The sequence below is a fragment of the Phalaenopsis equestris genome, unplaced genomic scaffold (assembly GCF_001263595.1).
Source record: "Phalaenopsis equestris unplaced genomic scaffold, ASM126359v1 Scaffold000800, whole genome shotgun sequence".
NCBI classification, from domain to species: domain Eukaryota; kingdom Viridiplantae; phylum Streptophyta; class Magnoliopsida; order Asparagales; family Orchidaceae; genus Phalaenopsis; species Phalaenopsis equestris.
In genome coordinates this window covers 1,286,016-1,300,261 of record NW_018165240.1, presented here as the reverse complement: position 1 = coordinate 1,300,261, position 14,246 = coordinate 1,286,016, and the positions used below count along the sequence as shown (strand labels likewise).

At 38.8% G+C, this 14,246-nt stretch overlaps 1 protein-coding gene across 1 annotated transcript; it reads left to right on the top strand.

The window, feature by feature from the left end:
- Window positions 1-2,528: 2,528 nt before the first annotated feature.
- LOC110031282 (protein NETWORKED 4B-like) lies at window positions 2,529-7,282 on the top strand. The gene is made up of 3 exons (XM_020734404.1): window positions 2,529-2,838; window positions 5,176-5,330; window positions 5,680-7,282. Exons 2-3 carry the CDS (start codon window positions 5,246-5,248, stop codon window positions 7,083-7,085), a joined length of 1,491 nt encoding a protein of 496 aa, XP_020590063.1. The 5' UTR covers window positions 2,529-2,838; window positions 5,176-5,245; the 3' UTR covers window positions 7,086-7,282.
- The last annotated feature ends 6,964 nt before the right edge of the window (window positions 7,283-14,246 follow it).

The window sequence follows — 14,246 nt, the reverse complement described above, 5'->3', positions numbered from 1 at the left end:
TGTCTCTCCCCTCCGGTCAGCAACCCAATCAACCAGCCATCTCAGACAACCGGCCGACAATCTCATCGATTGGTTGTTCCATTCCTTTATGTCATTTCACTTCTCCCAACAATTTCATTTCTTCAGCCGAACAACCATTTATTAGCAGGTCACCGACTGATGAGGCCTAGCACGTTACACTCCTATGACCGAAAAAACAAAATAGTTTTGCATTGTCTCCTTTTGAAGTAGATGTAATAGTATAAATTTATCTTTTGTTCTTTTATCATATATAGATAGGAGAATTCTTTTATTTATCCAGTGGAAGGCTGATTTTCTTGGGGCTTTTTTCTCTTCACCTCTCTCATGTATTGAGAACCTTCTCCCATTCTCAATGTAACTACCTTTTTCAGTAAATAAAATTGGTCTGATGCGGAAGCTAAATTTAGGATGTGTTACTATAGCTGCTATAGTATTGCGAATGTATTACCATAACTACTACAATAACCACATTTTCCTCTTGCCTATTTTGATTTACTAACTTATCTAACAACTTCCACATTTATCTAATTTTCAAATTCAAACCATTCCCATCTCCCCTTCTTTATTTATTGCATATTCTACTTACCTAATCTACATGCAAACCACCTATTATTTATACATATTCTTTGTTAAGGTTATGAAAGTTTTTTATGAGTGCAGATTTCTGAGTGGTGCCTTTGCGGCGTTCTTCCCCTCCAGGAGCTGTACCCGATGAAAAGAAAATGCTTTGGTTGTAACTCCTTTGAGATGGTGACAGTCTCTAAGAGTTCGAGCGGTGCTCCGACTGTAGCCTGACTCTAAGAGACATTTATTCCTCTGCAGCCCCTCCGGCCCTCTTCCAACAACTGCAAATCGCCCTCTGGTCTTCTTGCTAATACACTCCAGGCCCTCCCTCCTCATTCCAGCAACAGTCCTATTAAGATGACTCTCAATTATGTAAACTAAGACGATACCGCAATTTATAAGAAGGTTTTCTATAGCTAATGTGTACAATAGTCATTTGTCTATGACAAGTATTTACCGGTCATCTTGTATGAATCATTGTGTGTGTGTGTGTGTGTGTGTGTGTGTGTGTGTGTGTGTGTGTGTGTGTGTGTGTGTGTGTGTGTGTGTGTGTGTGTGTGTGTGTGTGTGTGTGTGTGTGTGTGTGTGTGTGTGTGTGTGTGTGTGTCTATAGATCATATATAATGATGTATATGAGTTGAGAAGCCTGAGGGGTGAGAAAAATGCTGAGAGAAATGTGAGGAACCAAAACTTGTATAGAGATCAAGATCGATAGAGAGTTAGAGATTGGTTCGTCCTTGAAATTGTGTGGTGTAATCTTCAAAGTTGTCTTAGTGAATTTCTTCTTGATTCCCTCCCATGGATGTAGGTTTTATGGACCGAACCAGGTAAGTTTTTGGTGTTCTTGTTTGCATTTTCTTTGAGTTTTTGTTTTTCTGTTTTGTTGTTCTACGGTTCTCTTGGCAGCAAATTCTGCTACAAGTTTTGTTGCCCTCAGCCCCACTAACACTTTCCATGCTATGGTTCAATGTCTACAAGTCGCAATCCTATTGCAGCTAGCCTCGCCCCCACCTTCCTCGTTGTTATTTGGCGCTTTTTTGCAGTTGTCCTTGCACCCTCCACCAGTCCACCAAGACCCTCCCAGACCAGCCTCTACCTCCAATAACCCCTCCCCAGTCTCTCCTTGTTGTTGTCGTCCAATCACCGGTGCCTGTTACAATTGTTTTCCAACCCCTGACGTCAGTCTTTACCGCTGTCCATACCCTGCTACTGGTCTGCTATTGCCCCAAGCCACCGGCCCACCACAGCTCCCTCCTGCCACGCTCCATCCGTCGCCAGTTCTTTTCTGACCCCGTTTCCTAAATGATCGTTTATGTATTTATTGCCTTATTGGTGTTGCTTTCTATCTTATATTTTCGTAGCACCGTCTTGTCCTTTTCGTTGGTATGTTTATTATCGTTTATTTCAAGTTAGCAGGAGTCTCATTTGTAACATTTGAATTCAGTAAAAATAATTATATTTTTTCATGATGGTTTGGGTTTCTTCCAGTATCAGTCACAAGAGCCCAAGAACAACCCATTTTGCTCCTATGAGGCAAGTTTTGTTGCTCTCTCTCTCTCTCATTTCTCTCTCGTTCTCTCCCTCCATCAAATATGCACTTTTTTCTTGGGTGTGATCTTCGATCCTGGAATAATAATTTAGCTTCATGAATCAATGCAATATCTTTTGAGGTGACATTATAGACATAAGGTTATTTGTGTAATTATAACGGGGTAGATGTGAAATATAAAAATTATGCAGCATTTATGTAAATGTCCCTTATACATGTTATAAAGATGATGATGACATTTTATCATTCTACAAACAAACAATCATTTTTAAAAATTCAAAATTCATTCTTTTCTCGCTAAAAATAAAATTGTGCAAATCATCAAAACTCCGCTTAAATCTTTAAAAAATGACCCAAAAAAGACCTTTTTTTTCAAAATTTTTAACGTATCGCTCGCCGGCATCCTGTAGACTCCGTCGCTACCGCTGGGGATGGGGGGGCCACATTGCCGGCGGGCCGCCAAATGCCGGACGTCGGCGGAGAATCCGAATTCCATGGCCTTCTCTCAGCTGACCCTTTCGTGCTCGCCCCTTCAACGGGGATTCTTATAATGAGAAAGAAACAGAGAGAGAGAGAGAGAAGTTCCTCTTTTTTTTTTTTTATTTAATCGCACGCTCGGCTCGCTTTTTCAGTCTCGTTCTTTCGATCTTTCGATCTGATTTCGGCGGAGAATCGGTTCCGATCAATCGGCATTAGGAACTCTGGTATGCATTTTGTTTCAGTTCTTGCTTTTGATTCCTTTTGGGGGGGAATATTGGGGAATTGAATCTTTCATTAGGGTTGTAGTTTAATGATTGTTCTTATTAAAGATATGATTTTGATGGGATCAGTGTTGGCTGAGGAGAAGCCCTATTTTGATAACAATTGTGCAATAGTGCTCATTGGACCCAAAATATATGGTTAAATCCTTGTAAACTCTCTCAATTATTCGAAAGATTTAGGATTCATTAACTTTATGAGAAGTAGATGCATGTGAGGAGTGGTCTAAACTTTTAAGGTGGTGTTTGGCCGCAACCTGAATTTAAGTTAAGTAGAATTTATCAAAATCTGTAAATCCGACTCTGTGAGACAAAGATGAGCTTGCGAGGGACGGAGGAAGAAATTCTTAGATCTGCCTCACAATCAGTTTTACTAAATCCGGATGACAGAAAGCGAAAAGATTCGATTTACCAGAGAATTGGATTTAATTTTTTTAAAATTTTTTTAATGTTTGGCTGGATTTACATTAAATTCAAAGCTAAATCTCATTCAAATTATGCTACCAAACACTGCCAGGAATCTTACTTCTCAAAGGATTTACTAGTCAATATTTTAGCTTAAAAAGAGGGAAAAAAGCAGGATCTAAGAAGGCGATATGGCTAAATAAACTATTTGAATGCTAAATCTTGCACCAAGATTCCCCTATTCATATTTCTTATTGAAGGTTTTTTGAACTGATTTTTCAAGGTTCAATCTTAATATACTGCTTGACATATATTTTTAAGATTTAAGGTTTAAATTTATGAGAAGAAGATGCACCGTAAAGAGAAGTGGTCTAAATAATTCAAACCTTCTCAAAGGAATTGCTAAATCAATCTTAGTTTGTGTACTGACGGAAGATTAAAAGAGAGATTCAGAATATGAAATGTAGGATTTAATTGGAGCTTACCAGTGGGGGTGGTAGCAAGCCTTGTCCAACATGTGTGATAGGAAGAGATTGATCATTTTCTACGGTTATCTGCTGGTGACTGAACTGTGGTTGACCTTGATGAAGATATTGTTGATTTGCTGATACCAGCATTTGATTATGGAGTGGTCTGGTTTGGAGCAGATTTGGCGTATTACGGAGCTGTTTGACTTGGAATTGCGGTTGGAGGTATTAGGGGTGACCTAGTTGGATCTGCCTCTGGATTTGAAGGACCGAACGCGACCTTTGCCTTGTTGCGTGTAGAGGGCAGTTTGGCACTGATTGGAGTGCAATAATTCTTTCTGAAGTTTGGCGACTAAGTTGATTTCCTCGCTGCATAACAGTGAGTAGAGATCTTGAAGGCTTGATAAGTGGACGAGAGGTCATAAGGGTGTAGTGAATGACATTCTCTTTGTACAAGAACGAGCCGGTTGCAGCGATAGCATCGGCCTTGGCCTTATATGAAGACAAGTATTATGTTGTAGATTGATCTTTCATGGTAACATTGTGTTGGTTGTTCTTGAGCTTGATTATCCGGGATCGATTAATGGTTGAAGCCAATGCTCCAAAATAAGCCAAAGTTCCTTGCTAGAATCAAGATTCAAGACATACGATAACAATGACGAAGAGATCGTGGAATATAGAGCCGCGGCGAGGTTTTGATCCACAAGAAGCCATAAATAGTGATTGAGAACGGTTTGTGTGGTGCCGTCCGGTTGAAGGAGGTGGGAGGGTGGGCATGTAATCGATCCGTCAAGATATTCTTCAAACCAATTGCCTTTGAAGGGTTTGAGGAATTGAGCTCTCCATGTTAAATGGTTTTCGGTGGTAAGTTGAGCGATGATTGTTGTTTTGATGCCATTCATGATGAATTTGAGTTGGGGAGGAATCAAAATACCTCCATACATGATAGGACTTCCCGGCGAAAGATGACTAGAGGAATTTTTTGCAAGATGTCAATTGGGGGAACTTGTCTAAAAGTAAAACAAGCCGAGTGACCGCATATTTTAATACTAATTTTGTTCATCGATAGAAAAATAAAAGTTTTTGCCAATTAACACAATCAAACATAAGGAAGCCATCAATTGGGTGAACTTGTATAAAACTTTTGGTGCTTTTGTAAATTGTTATTCTTTTCTATTTTGTTGTTATTTTCATTTGGCACCTATTCCCAACATCTCATGCAAAGATGCAAACTTCCATAATTCCCCTTAATTGTTAAGTTGGCTTTTTTTTATTATGAGAAATAGTAGTTGCAACTAATATCTGCTCATATAGTGAATCTTAGTAAATCATGTCTTTTGGTACCTATATATATTTGAAACTCAGAATAAAAATCCAATTTTTCTCTCTCTCTTTTTTTGTTTATTTGCAGAATCAGTAGCTTTACTTCTAGGAAATTATGATATAGGTTTCCTTGCATTCCTCTCCAAGAAGTGGGGAGAATGGCAACTAGTAAATCTCAGTCTCTTTGGTGGAACAGCTATATCAGTTCAAGAAATTCAAAATGGTTGGCTGAAAAACTTCAAGGTAAAGAGTTACAAAGAATAATTATCTTACGGGCATTTACATGCATAGCACACAATTCGTTTGTATTTACATATATCTCATGCTTAAATTTTCATATTTACACACATAACAATCAAATCTTTAATATCACACCTTTTTCAAAGTGATATACCAATTTTCATGCATGGGTTTAAAGCAGCAAATTTATATTTATGTAAGTATGAAAGTTTATGTGTGAGACATGTAAATTCAAAAGAATTATGTGCTATGTATGTAAACTAAAGCGAATTTTCGCTATTTTACACTTGTCAATTTAAGTGTTTATTATGCCATCATGATTTTTAACCACATTGTGTGATTTTTGCTACAGAGACGGAGCGCTTGGTTAATGAAATGCTGAAACTGATTGAAGAAGATGGTGATTCATTTGCAAAAAAGGCTCAGATGTACTACCAAAGACGACCAGAATTAGTCGCCCGTGTTGGGGACTTCTACCACTTGTACCGCACTCTTGCAGAGCGTTATGATATTGTAATCAGTGAAATTTCAAAGAATATCCCTTCTGAATTCCAATCTCAAGGTTCAGTTAATGGTTCTGAATTTGGCTTAGAAGCTGCTTCACTCTCTGCTCCTTCCTCCCCTCACCTGTCATTGAAAAATAAGCCAAACCAACTTCAGCCAATTTGGAAAGCTTCCAGTTTTGAAGGCCTCAGAGAAAGATCTAATCTTTGTAAGATGGGTTCTGATGAATCATCATCAGAATCTAGTTCTGAATGTGATAATGGCAAGGTTATAGATAATTATGATAACTTTTCTAAGCTGGAAGAAAGGATATTTGAATTGGAACAAGAGCTTTGTGCCGCGAGAGCCAAGCTTCACAATTGTAAGAATGAGCACAAAGAAAAACTTGAAGATTTGGTGAACACTGAACATTTAGATTTGTCTTCCACCACTTCATCTGATAAAAACCTTATGGATTTGGTAAAGCAAATTCAAGTATTTCGAACCGACTTACGGGATCGTGAAGAAGAGATCGAAGATCTCAAGGGAGCAATGGAGGCTGCCGCCAATCGATTTGAGACTGAAATTTCATGCAGGGACAATAGTATTAAATTGTACAAGACATGGATAGATGCAGTTTTTTACAAGTTTGTTCGAGATAATTCATCTCCTTGCGCCGAGCTTAAAAATGTCATTTTTGAAGAAAAAGATGATGATGAACAAACATCAGATCATAAAATGTCTATGCTGGATGCCAAACTTTCCAGCCTTATGGCCTCAAACAGCTCCTATGAATCAAAGATTCAATTTTTTGAAGCAAGGGTGAAGCAATTAGAGGCTGAGAAGACTGAAATCAGCACAGAGAGTAAGGAACAGATAAATCAACTAAATCAAAGTATTCATGATTTTAAGATGAAAGTTGATATGTTAACATTGGAGAAAGATGAGCTCAGTGCTGAAGTGCTCAGGCTGGTTGAGGATATCGAAACTTGGGACGATGAGTCTCGTAAGATCGACGAACAACTCCGCGAATTGCAATTGGAGCATGACAAGCTGATCCAAGAAGGCGAGGATGCACGAAAAGCCTCGGCGGAACTAACAAATCAAGTTAGAGAGCTCGAAGAAGAGGTGGAAATGCAGAGAGGGGTGATTGTTGATTGTGCCGAGGGGAAGAAGGAGGCTATCAAACATCTGTGCTTCTCGCTAGAGCATTATCGTGAAGGCTACCAGCAGCTAAGGCAGCTCCTACAGCTTAAAATCAAAGGCCTCATTTAAAGAAGATGCAGCTCAAAAAACAAAATTTAATGACTTTGCTTGCTTGATCTTCCAATTCAAAACAGGTTTGTTGGTAATTTATACAAGGCATTTTACATTCAGAGCACACAATTCTAGTGCATTTACACATATGACACCGAAAATTTCATACTTATATGCATAGCGCTCAAATCTTTAATATTACATCAAAAATAACATTATTATTGCTTTTAAAAGTGAAATATACGTGTTTTCATGCATAGGTTTAAAGAGCCAAAGTGCCATGTATGTAAATATGAAAATGTCGGTGTGAGATATGTAAATTCATAAGAATTGTATGCTGTGTATGTAAATGTCTCCTATATTTACAAGGCATTGGTGCTATAAACTTGTGCATAAAAATGTGCATTCGACTTTTAAAAAGTTTTATTTTCGGTATAATTACATTTAGACTGCTTGAAACATTGATATTTACAAATTAATCACCCGAGTGATTTTTTTGAATAATTGAGAATTTGATAAAAATGAAAAATATGGATTACGGTTTTACCATAAATTTTGATTTTTTGAGTGAGAGTTTGAACAATGGATGAAAGAGGGTGATTGATTTATAAATAGCAAATTTCGGGTGATCTGCATGCAACTGCACCTGTGTTTTATGTGATGTTAAAGATTTGAGCGTTCCGACTGTAAGTATTAAAGTTTTGGTGCTAGATGTATTAACAAATAAGAATGTGATGTATGCATGTAAATACCTTTGTATTTACATATAAATAAATATATGTGTGATGAAAAAGATTTGATTTTTGAATCTGTACCTTGTACTTTTGCAGTTTTCTTCTTGAAAAGATAATAAATTACAAGTGTAAAGATTTATTTTTCATTGTAAATTAAAAATATTAAATTGCAAAATAAATTACACACTCAATTTGTACTCGACCGATTCATGGGATAAGTAATGTCGAGTGATAATTGAGTAATAATAGTTAAGCGATAATAATATGATGATGAGGATAATAGAGTTGTGATTAGATTATAATACTTTGATGATGATAAGTTGGGTGTAATTGTACTTGAAAAATGTGTTGAATAAGAGTGGTTAGACAATAATGATTGGATGATGACGATTGAATGATAGTGAAATGAACAATAGTGATCAGGTGATAATGGATGGACAATGACGATCACACAGAGCTTTTAAAGTTTTTCATATATCAAAGCTCTCTTTAAATTGGGCGATATTGGGTTTATTGAATTTCTCTCTTTGATACGTTTGATTTGATCGCATGCATCATCTTATTATTTTTAATACAAAATAATAATTCATAAAATATATAATTTAAATAATTTTTTTTTAAAAAAAATTGAGAGATTTAAATGCATGTTCTATAATATTTATGATATTTTAATATCATAATTATATGAAATACGAGCAATAATGTACATGAAGAGTGAATAATACAGTTGTGATATGTAAATAAATGAAAGTTGTGTGACATATATGCAAATTTCCCAAAATATCAATATTTTAGATGCTTTTGGTTATTGCCACTTAAATATCATCAACGACAGAAAGGCCCTTTCACTATTTTTAATTACCCATGAAGTCTAAGACTGAAAGTTGGGACCCCAATCTCTTAAGGTGTGAAAGAGCCGTGTTTGTGTGGGCTAATGCTTGACTCGTGTTCAACTCGTTTGAAAATGACTCATGTTTGAAGTTGACCCGTGTTCGAAATTGCTCGTGAACAGTGTTCATGTTCGACTCAACTTACATATTATTGTTCAAGTTGAACTCTAAAAAAATAGCTGTAGATTCTTGGATTCAAACCTGTATAAATTTTGTTCAATAAAAAACAAAATCAAATGATTATACATTTTGTTATATATATATATAAAACAGTCAAGCGGCAGTGCTCGGACAATCGAGGTATTGGGCTACAAGAACGTGATCCAAGTCGACTGTTCAACAACTGATAGCTCAGTCGGAGCCACCCAACACATTATTGAGACTGATTCAACCGAAGAGCCACACCTATAATCTTAGACCGCAACATATCGACCTACTGCAGGTACGATCGTCACTCGACCAATCGCCTCGGTCGACCAAATTCAAGCATATCGACCATCTAGTTGCCATCACATTTTAATTCAAATTGTAGTATAAATTTGGCAACAAATTCTCACGATTAAATTGCTTTAAGGACGATTTTCATAATTGTTTCATTTTTTCTGTAATTATACAAGTATTTCTCTATAAATAGGAGGCAAAAGCACGAATAAAATCAATCTCTCCACATTTCTTTGCGGGAGCTTCCTCAATTACTTTTCTCTCTCTCTCAACCTCATTTTCCTGACTCTAACTCTCAAGGCGTTTTTTCACAAAGGACAATTCATGATTCAACATCTTCAAACGGTGGCATGGTGAGCGTAGACATGCCCCAAACGAGAAGCACAACCAACTATGAGGGAGAATCTTTGCGAAGAGAAACAACGCCTATAGAGTTTACAGAGAGACAATGTGTAGTGACATACAGGAAGAGGTTTAGGCATTGCAAACACAAATAATGGACCAGTTTGAAGCTGTTCGAGCAGTCATAATTCTGTAGAGAGCTCAACCGCCGCCTATGGAGGGAAAGTCTCGGGGAACCCGCCTCCAGAAGGCTCCCCTTGACAATCCGTTGGAGCCCTATTGTTGGCCTGACGACTATTCAATCTAGGCATCAAAAGATTCCCAACCGGCAGACAGCGTCGCATTTATGTTGGCGGTCCCACATCCAATGGACTGAGGAGAAACATTTGCTCGACCAATTATGGGTAACGCCTTTTCCCAAAGGATCCTGGAAATAATACCTTCGACAAAGCTCATGATTTCCCACTACGACTCCTACAAAGAAAAGATTGACCAGACCAATCACCTTGCCCCTTTTGAGTCAACGGTCGAAATTCTGTAGATCTATGAGACCATTAAATGCCAACTATTTCTGACTACACTAAAAGAAGCCCCCCTCCTATGGTTTAATAACCTACCAAATGGAGTCTTCCCATAATTCTTCTAAATTCTGAAGCTCTTCCCAACACATTTTACTAGGCAAGGGGAGAGTGAAAGCTTGCTACTTTATATCACTCGCTTCCAAAAGAAAACACTGGAGTTAAAGAAATTTAAGTTTTTGATCTCTCGGGTTGCCTTGAAATAGGGGATTCACAATAAGTAATTCAGGTATGACCTGAACTTACTTAAGCCAAAGACCTTCGCAGAGGTGTTGGAATTAGCAAATGATCACATCATTGCCAAAGAAGACCTTGTGAAGTCCTCAGAAATTAAACCAAGAGTATCTGACCCCCATCCACATAAGCGGAAGGACTGTTATGACCATAGATGGCCAAAGAGTGACCAAGCCCTTGAACGACGATCGAACGAAATCCCAAGATCTCAGGTCAATCGGAAAGGCAGCCAAGGCAACCAAGTTCAGCAATGATGCCACTCCGACCAGCAACTGCCCCAATACATTGAGCGAACTCACATATACCAAGAGATGCAAGGTTCAACACCTATGAATGTGTCAATGGTTGAACTAGTCCAACTCATTCAAAATAATAATTACTTCAAGAAAACACCTTGTTGAAGATTGCATCAGCACTGCACAATCCGAACAAATATTGTGCCTATCATCATAACCACGGGCACGACATAGAGGACTGTCTTCACCTTAAAAATTTGGCAGAGGAGCTCATCCATGCTGAAAGATTGAAATATTTCATCGTCGTTGAAGCCCACATGCAACAACAGGGAGAGGCCATAATGAAGAGGCTTGCATATAGACATGTTCAAGCAAAATAAATTCACGTGGTTGGGATCATCCTGGCTATCTTCGGTGGAGGTGGAGGGTTATCTTGATTGTCTAGGAGACACAAGTTGGAAGATGTATGTTCCGTCAACTCTTACACTCGTGCCCACTGTTGTCATCCATTTTTTATGTGATATTTGCAGGGCAACCTTTTTAGTGCTACGGGACCGTATAGGGATTGTACGTGGCTTACCATAACTTATGGAGCCCGTGAGACCTTCAAACGGACACTACGAGCGCTAAGGCTAGGATACACTTCCATAACCTTTCCTTGAAGGGGGTCATCGCTAAGTCAGCACTACCCATAGTGTTCCCTGTATTGGCGTTCATCGCAACATCACGAGGATATATTAGGCTGGTACAAATGTTCTCGTGACATAGATCGTTGACGATCTCACTTCCTACATGTTTGTACCTTAAGCTCAAGGTCCGGACAGATGAATTTCACAATCAGAACTATTTTACTCTATAACAAGCACTTTAAACGCATCTACAACTTCCCCAGAGGCCCGATGATTATGTATTGCTCATATCCGGTCCTTTTGAAGTTCCCACAAGTCATGGAACTCCTTCGAAAACTTTTCCATAAGTCAAGTGTTTCTAGGGTATGGTGTGATCGTGTCTAATTAAGGTGTGGTCATGCCAGAACAGTAGTGTGACCATGCCTAAACTGGTCATTGCCACACCAAAACCTCCCCAAATAGCCTAAATGACCTACGATTGACATGTCCATGCCTGAAAGTGGTGTGACCATGCTGGCAAAACAGAGAGTTTGTCATAATTACGTCGAGTCTCGATTGTAGCCGCGCTCAGATCCAAAGAGGCGCTCAAGTCGCTCAGGCGGCGTTACCACTTCGACCAGATAGAGCGCTTAACATAATTACGTTGGGCCTTGGGCGTAGCCACACCAGGCTTTCATTCTAGCAAATATTATAACGGTGTGACCATGCTTGAATGTGGTGTGTCCACGCCGACAAAATCTTTGCTGCGATTTTTAACCTCTTGACCTTGGATTCCCATCGGCGAGCCTACCACGACTAGTGAACCACCCTCTTTTTGCGTGGTTTTTCTCCCTAAATGGCATATGAACCATTTTCAATCCATGTCAAATGGGGGAAAACGACTTAGAACCATTGAGCATCTTCATAGGGCAGGTTTAACCAAGGGAAGGGGCTTCGCATGTAGAGATCAACTATCATTGTTGTTGGAGAGGAGCTTTGGAGCAAGGGGGAGATTTAAGAGTTTCCAGGAAGATCTTCTTGATGATTTTCAAGTTATTCATCATGGAGAAGATAAGGAAAGCCCATTTCTCCCATTTTCATCAACTTTTCTTCCACTTCTTCGATCGACTTCCTCGTCTTCGATGATTTATGGCGAGCTAATTATGAAAGCTTCATCCAAGCATTAGAGAAGGAGAAATCCTACAATAACATCATCTTCTTTGGTGAGGAGAGCTTCCTTGTTACTTTGAAGAAGAAATCTGGTGGGCTTGTCATTCTCTCTGACAAGGAAAGCTTCTTCATACGAGAGAAACAATTCGATCAATCATTGCGTAGGTGAAATTTTTTAATCTCATGTGATTTTCATTTCTAAAGCCCCATAGGTTTGTATGTTAGAGGAATTGGGTTAGGATTTTTGTGTTCCTAGAGGAAGCCACATAGGATTAGGTGCTCTGCTTTCCCTTTCGTGAATCCAGAGCAAAACCTACCCCATTTTCATTCTAGCTCAAAATCTGAAAGTCGGGTTTCTACTAATACCGTTGTTTTCCTCGACGATTTCATCCAGATGGACATTTGAAATTCATCGATCGGAAATATGAAAGCATTCCCTCAATTGTTGTCTTTTCTCGCATCATGTTTAGGTCATGAATAATTCCCCTTGCGACGGATTCCCCATCCAGCATCATGCAAATGGAGGTAGGCGTCATGTTTCCTCAAGTAATATGGCATTGATATGCCTCTCCATCGTTTCACCCTTGGTTTCCCGTGAGTTTGCTAGGACAAGCATGATTCATCGTCGAATCTAATCGTGTTTCATCTCACACATGTTTGCATCTTCATGGTGTGCATGGCATGAATTTCAAATATGCATAAAAAATCATATGTTTCTACATGCTTCGTCGATCGACCGCCCACACAAGCTCGACCAACCATCTTTGATCAACTCGATTGATCGGTCGTCGCCGACCCGATTATACTGATTGACCATATTTCATCGATCGATCGCTCACTCTAGCCCTATTGACCATCTTCGTTCGACTTTATCACTTGGCTCCACTATGTATGGACCGATCGTCCGTCATTGATCGACCACACATTTTGGCTTGTTCAACTATCTTTGGTCGACATGATCAATCAGCGTCTCCACTAACCCCATTGCATCAACTGACCACCCTTTGTCGATTGGTTTCACACTCCATCCTGATTGACTATCCTCAAAACTTTTGATCGATTCACAGTGATCAGCCCGATCATGCCAACTGATTAATCCTCCGTTGATCGATCTCAGACACATGTCTGATCAACCACCTCTGGTCCAATCGATCTGTCGATCATTTGCATTTAGTATGTCACATCAGTCACGTGCTTTTCACATTGTTTGCATTAACACATCCACACTTGCACTCTCTCGTGTACTCATAAGTTGAGCCCTAATTTATTCACGACAGGAGCTTGTGCCTCCCATGGCACATTACCACACATTCGCTTCGTGGCAGCCCTATGTCACTTTGCACCACGTCAGATGTGGTATGCACTTGCATTTCCCACCTTCATGTATGACGGGAAAATTTTTTTTTCGTCAACACTATAATTCCTTTTGGAAGACATTCTATCTAAATGATTGACACGACATTCTGAAGAATAATATGTCCTCTAAAAGAAATATAACATTACCTTTGAAATGGGTTTAACCACCCAGAAGCTTTCTTTCAGTTTACGGGACCAGAGGAACCCAGAAGCTTTCTTTCGGTCTACGGGACTAGAGGTTTTCCTTTACTTTACTGATGTAAGATAAGATTTAATCTAATTTTATGAGCTTGTTTCCTACAAGGGCAAGCCCTCGTAGTTAATTACATCCTTAATTAGTGTAATAAGTCGAATTATGAAAGGATAAAGGATTTGAGCTGATCAAAACGGTAGAAGAACTTGATTATCTGATAAAAAAAAGTTTGATATTCAAAGAGTGGTATCTTAAAGGGTTTAAAATGATTAAGTTGATATTGTTTGAATTGACTCAATAGGGTTTAAAGGAAGGATCAAGGATATTTAGAGCTTGAAAAGATTGAAATTATGCTTTAATGGGTTCGATATGGTTTAAAAAGATGAATCAGTGACAT

What these genes read in the sequence shown, in the direction of transcription:
- LOC110031282 (XM_020734404.1), top strand. Translation starts at nt 5,246, where the DNA reads ATGGCAACTAGTAAATCTCAGTCTCTTTGGTGGAACAGCTATATCAGT. An exon ending in GTTGGCTGAAAAACTTCAAG is followed by an intron (nt 5,331 to 5,679) that starts GTAAAGAGTTAC and finishes TTTTTGCTACAG; the next exon opens with AGACGGAGCGCTTGGTTAAT.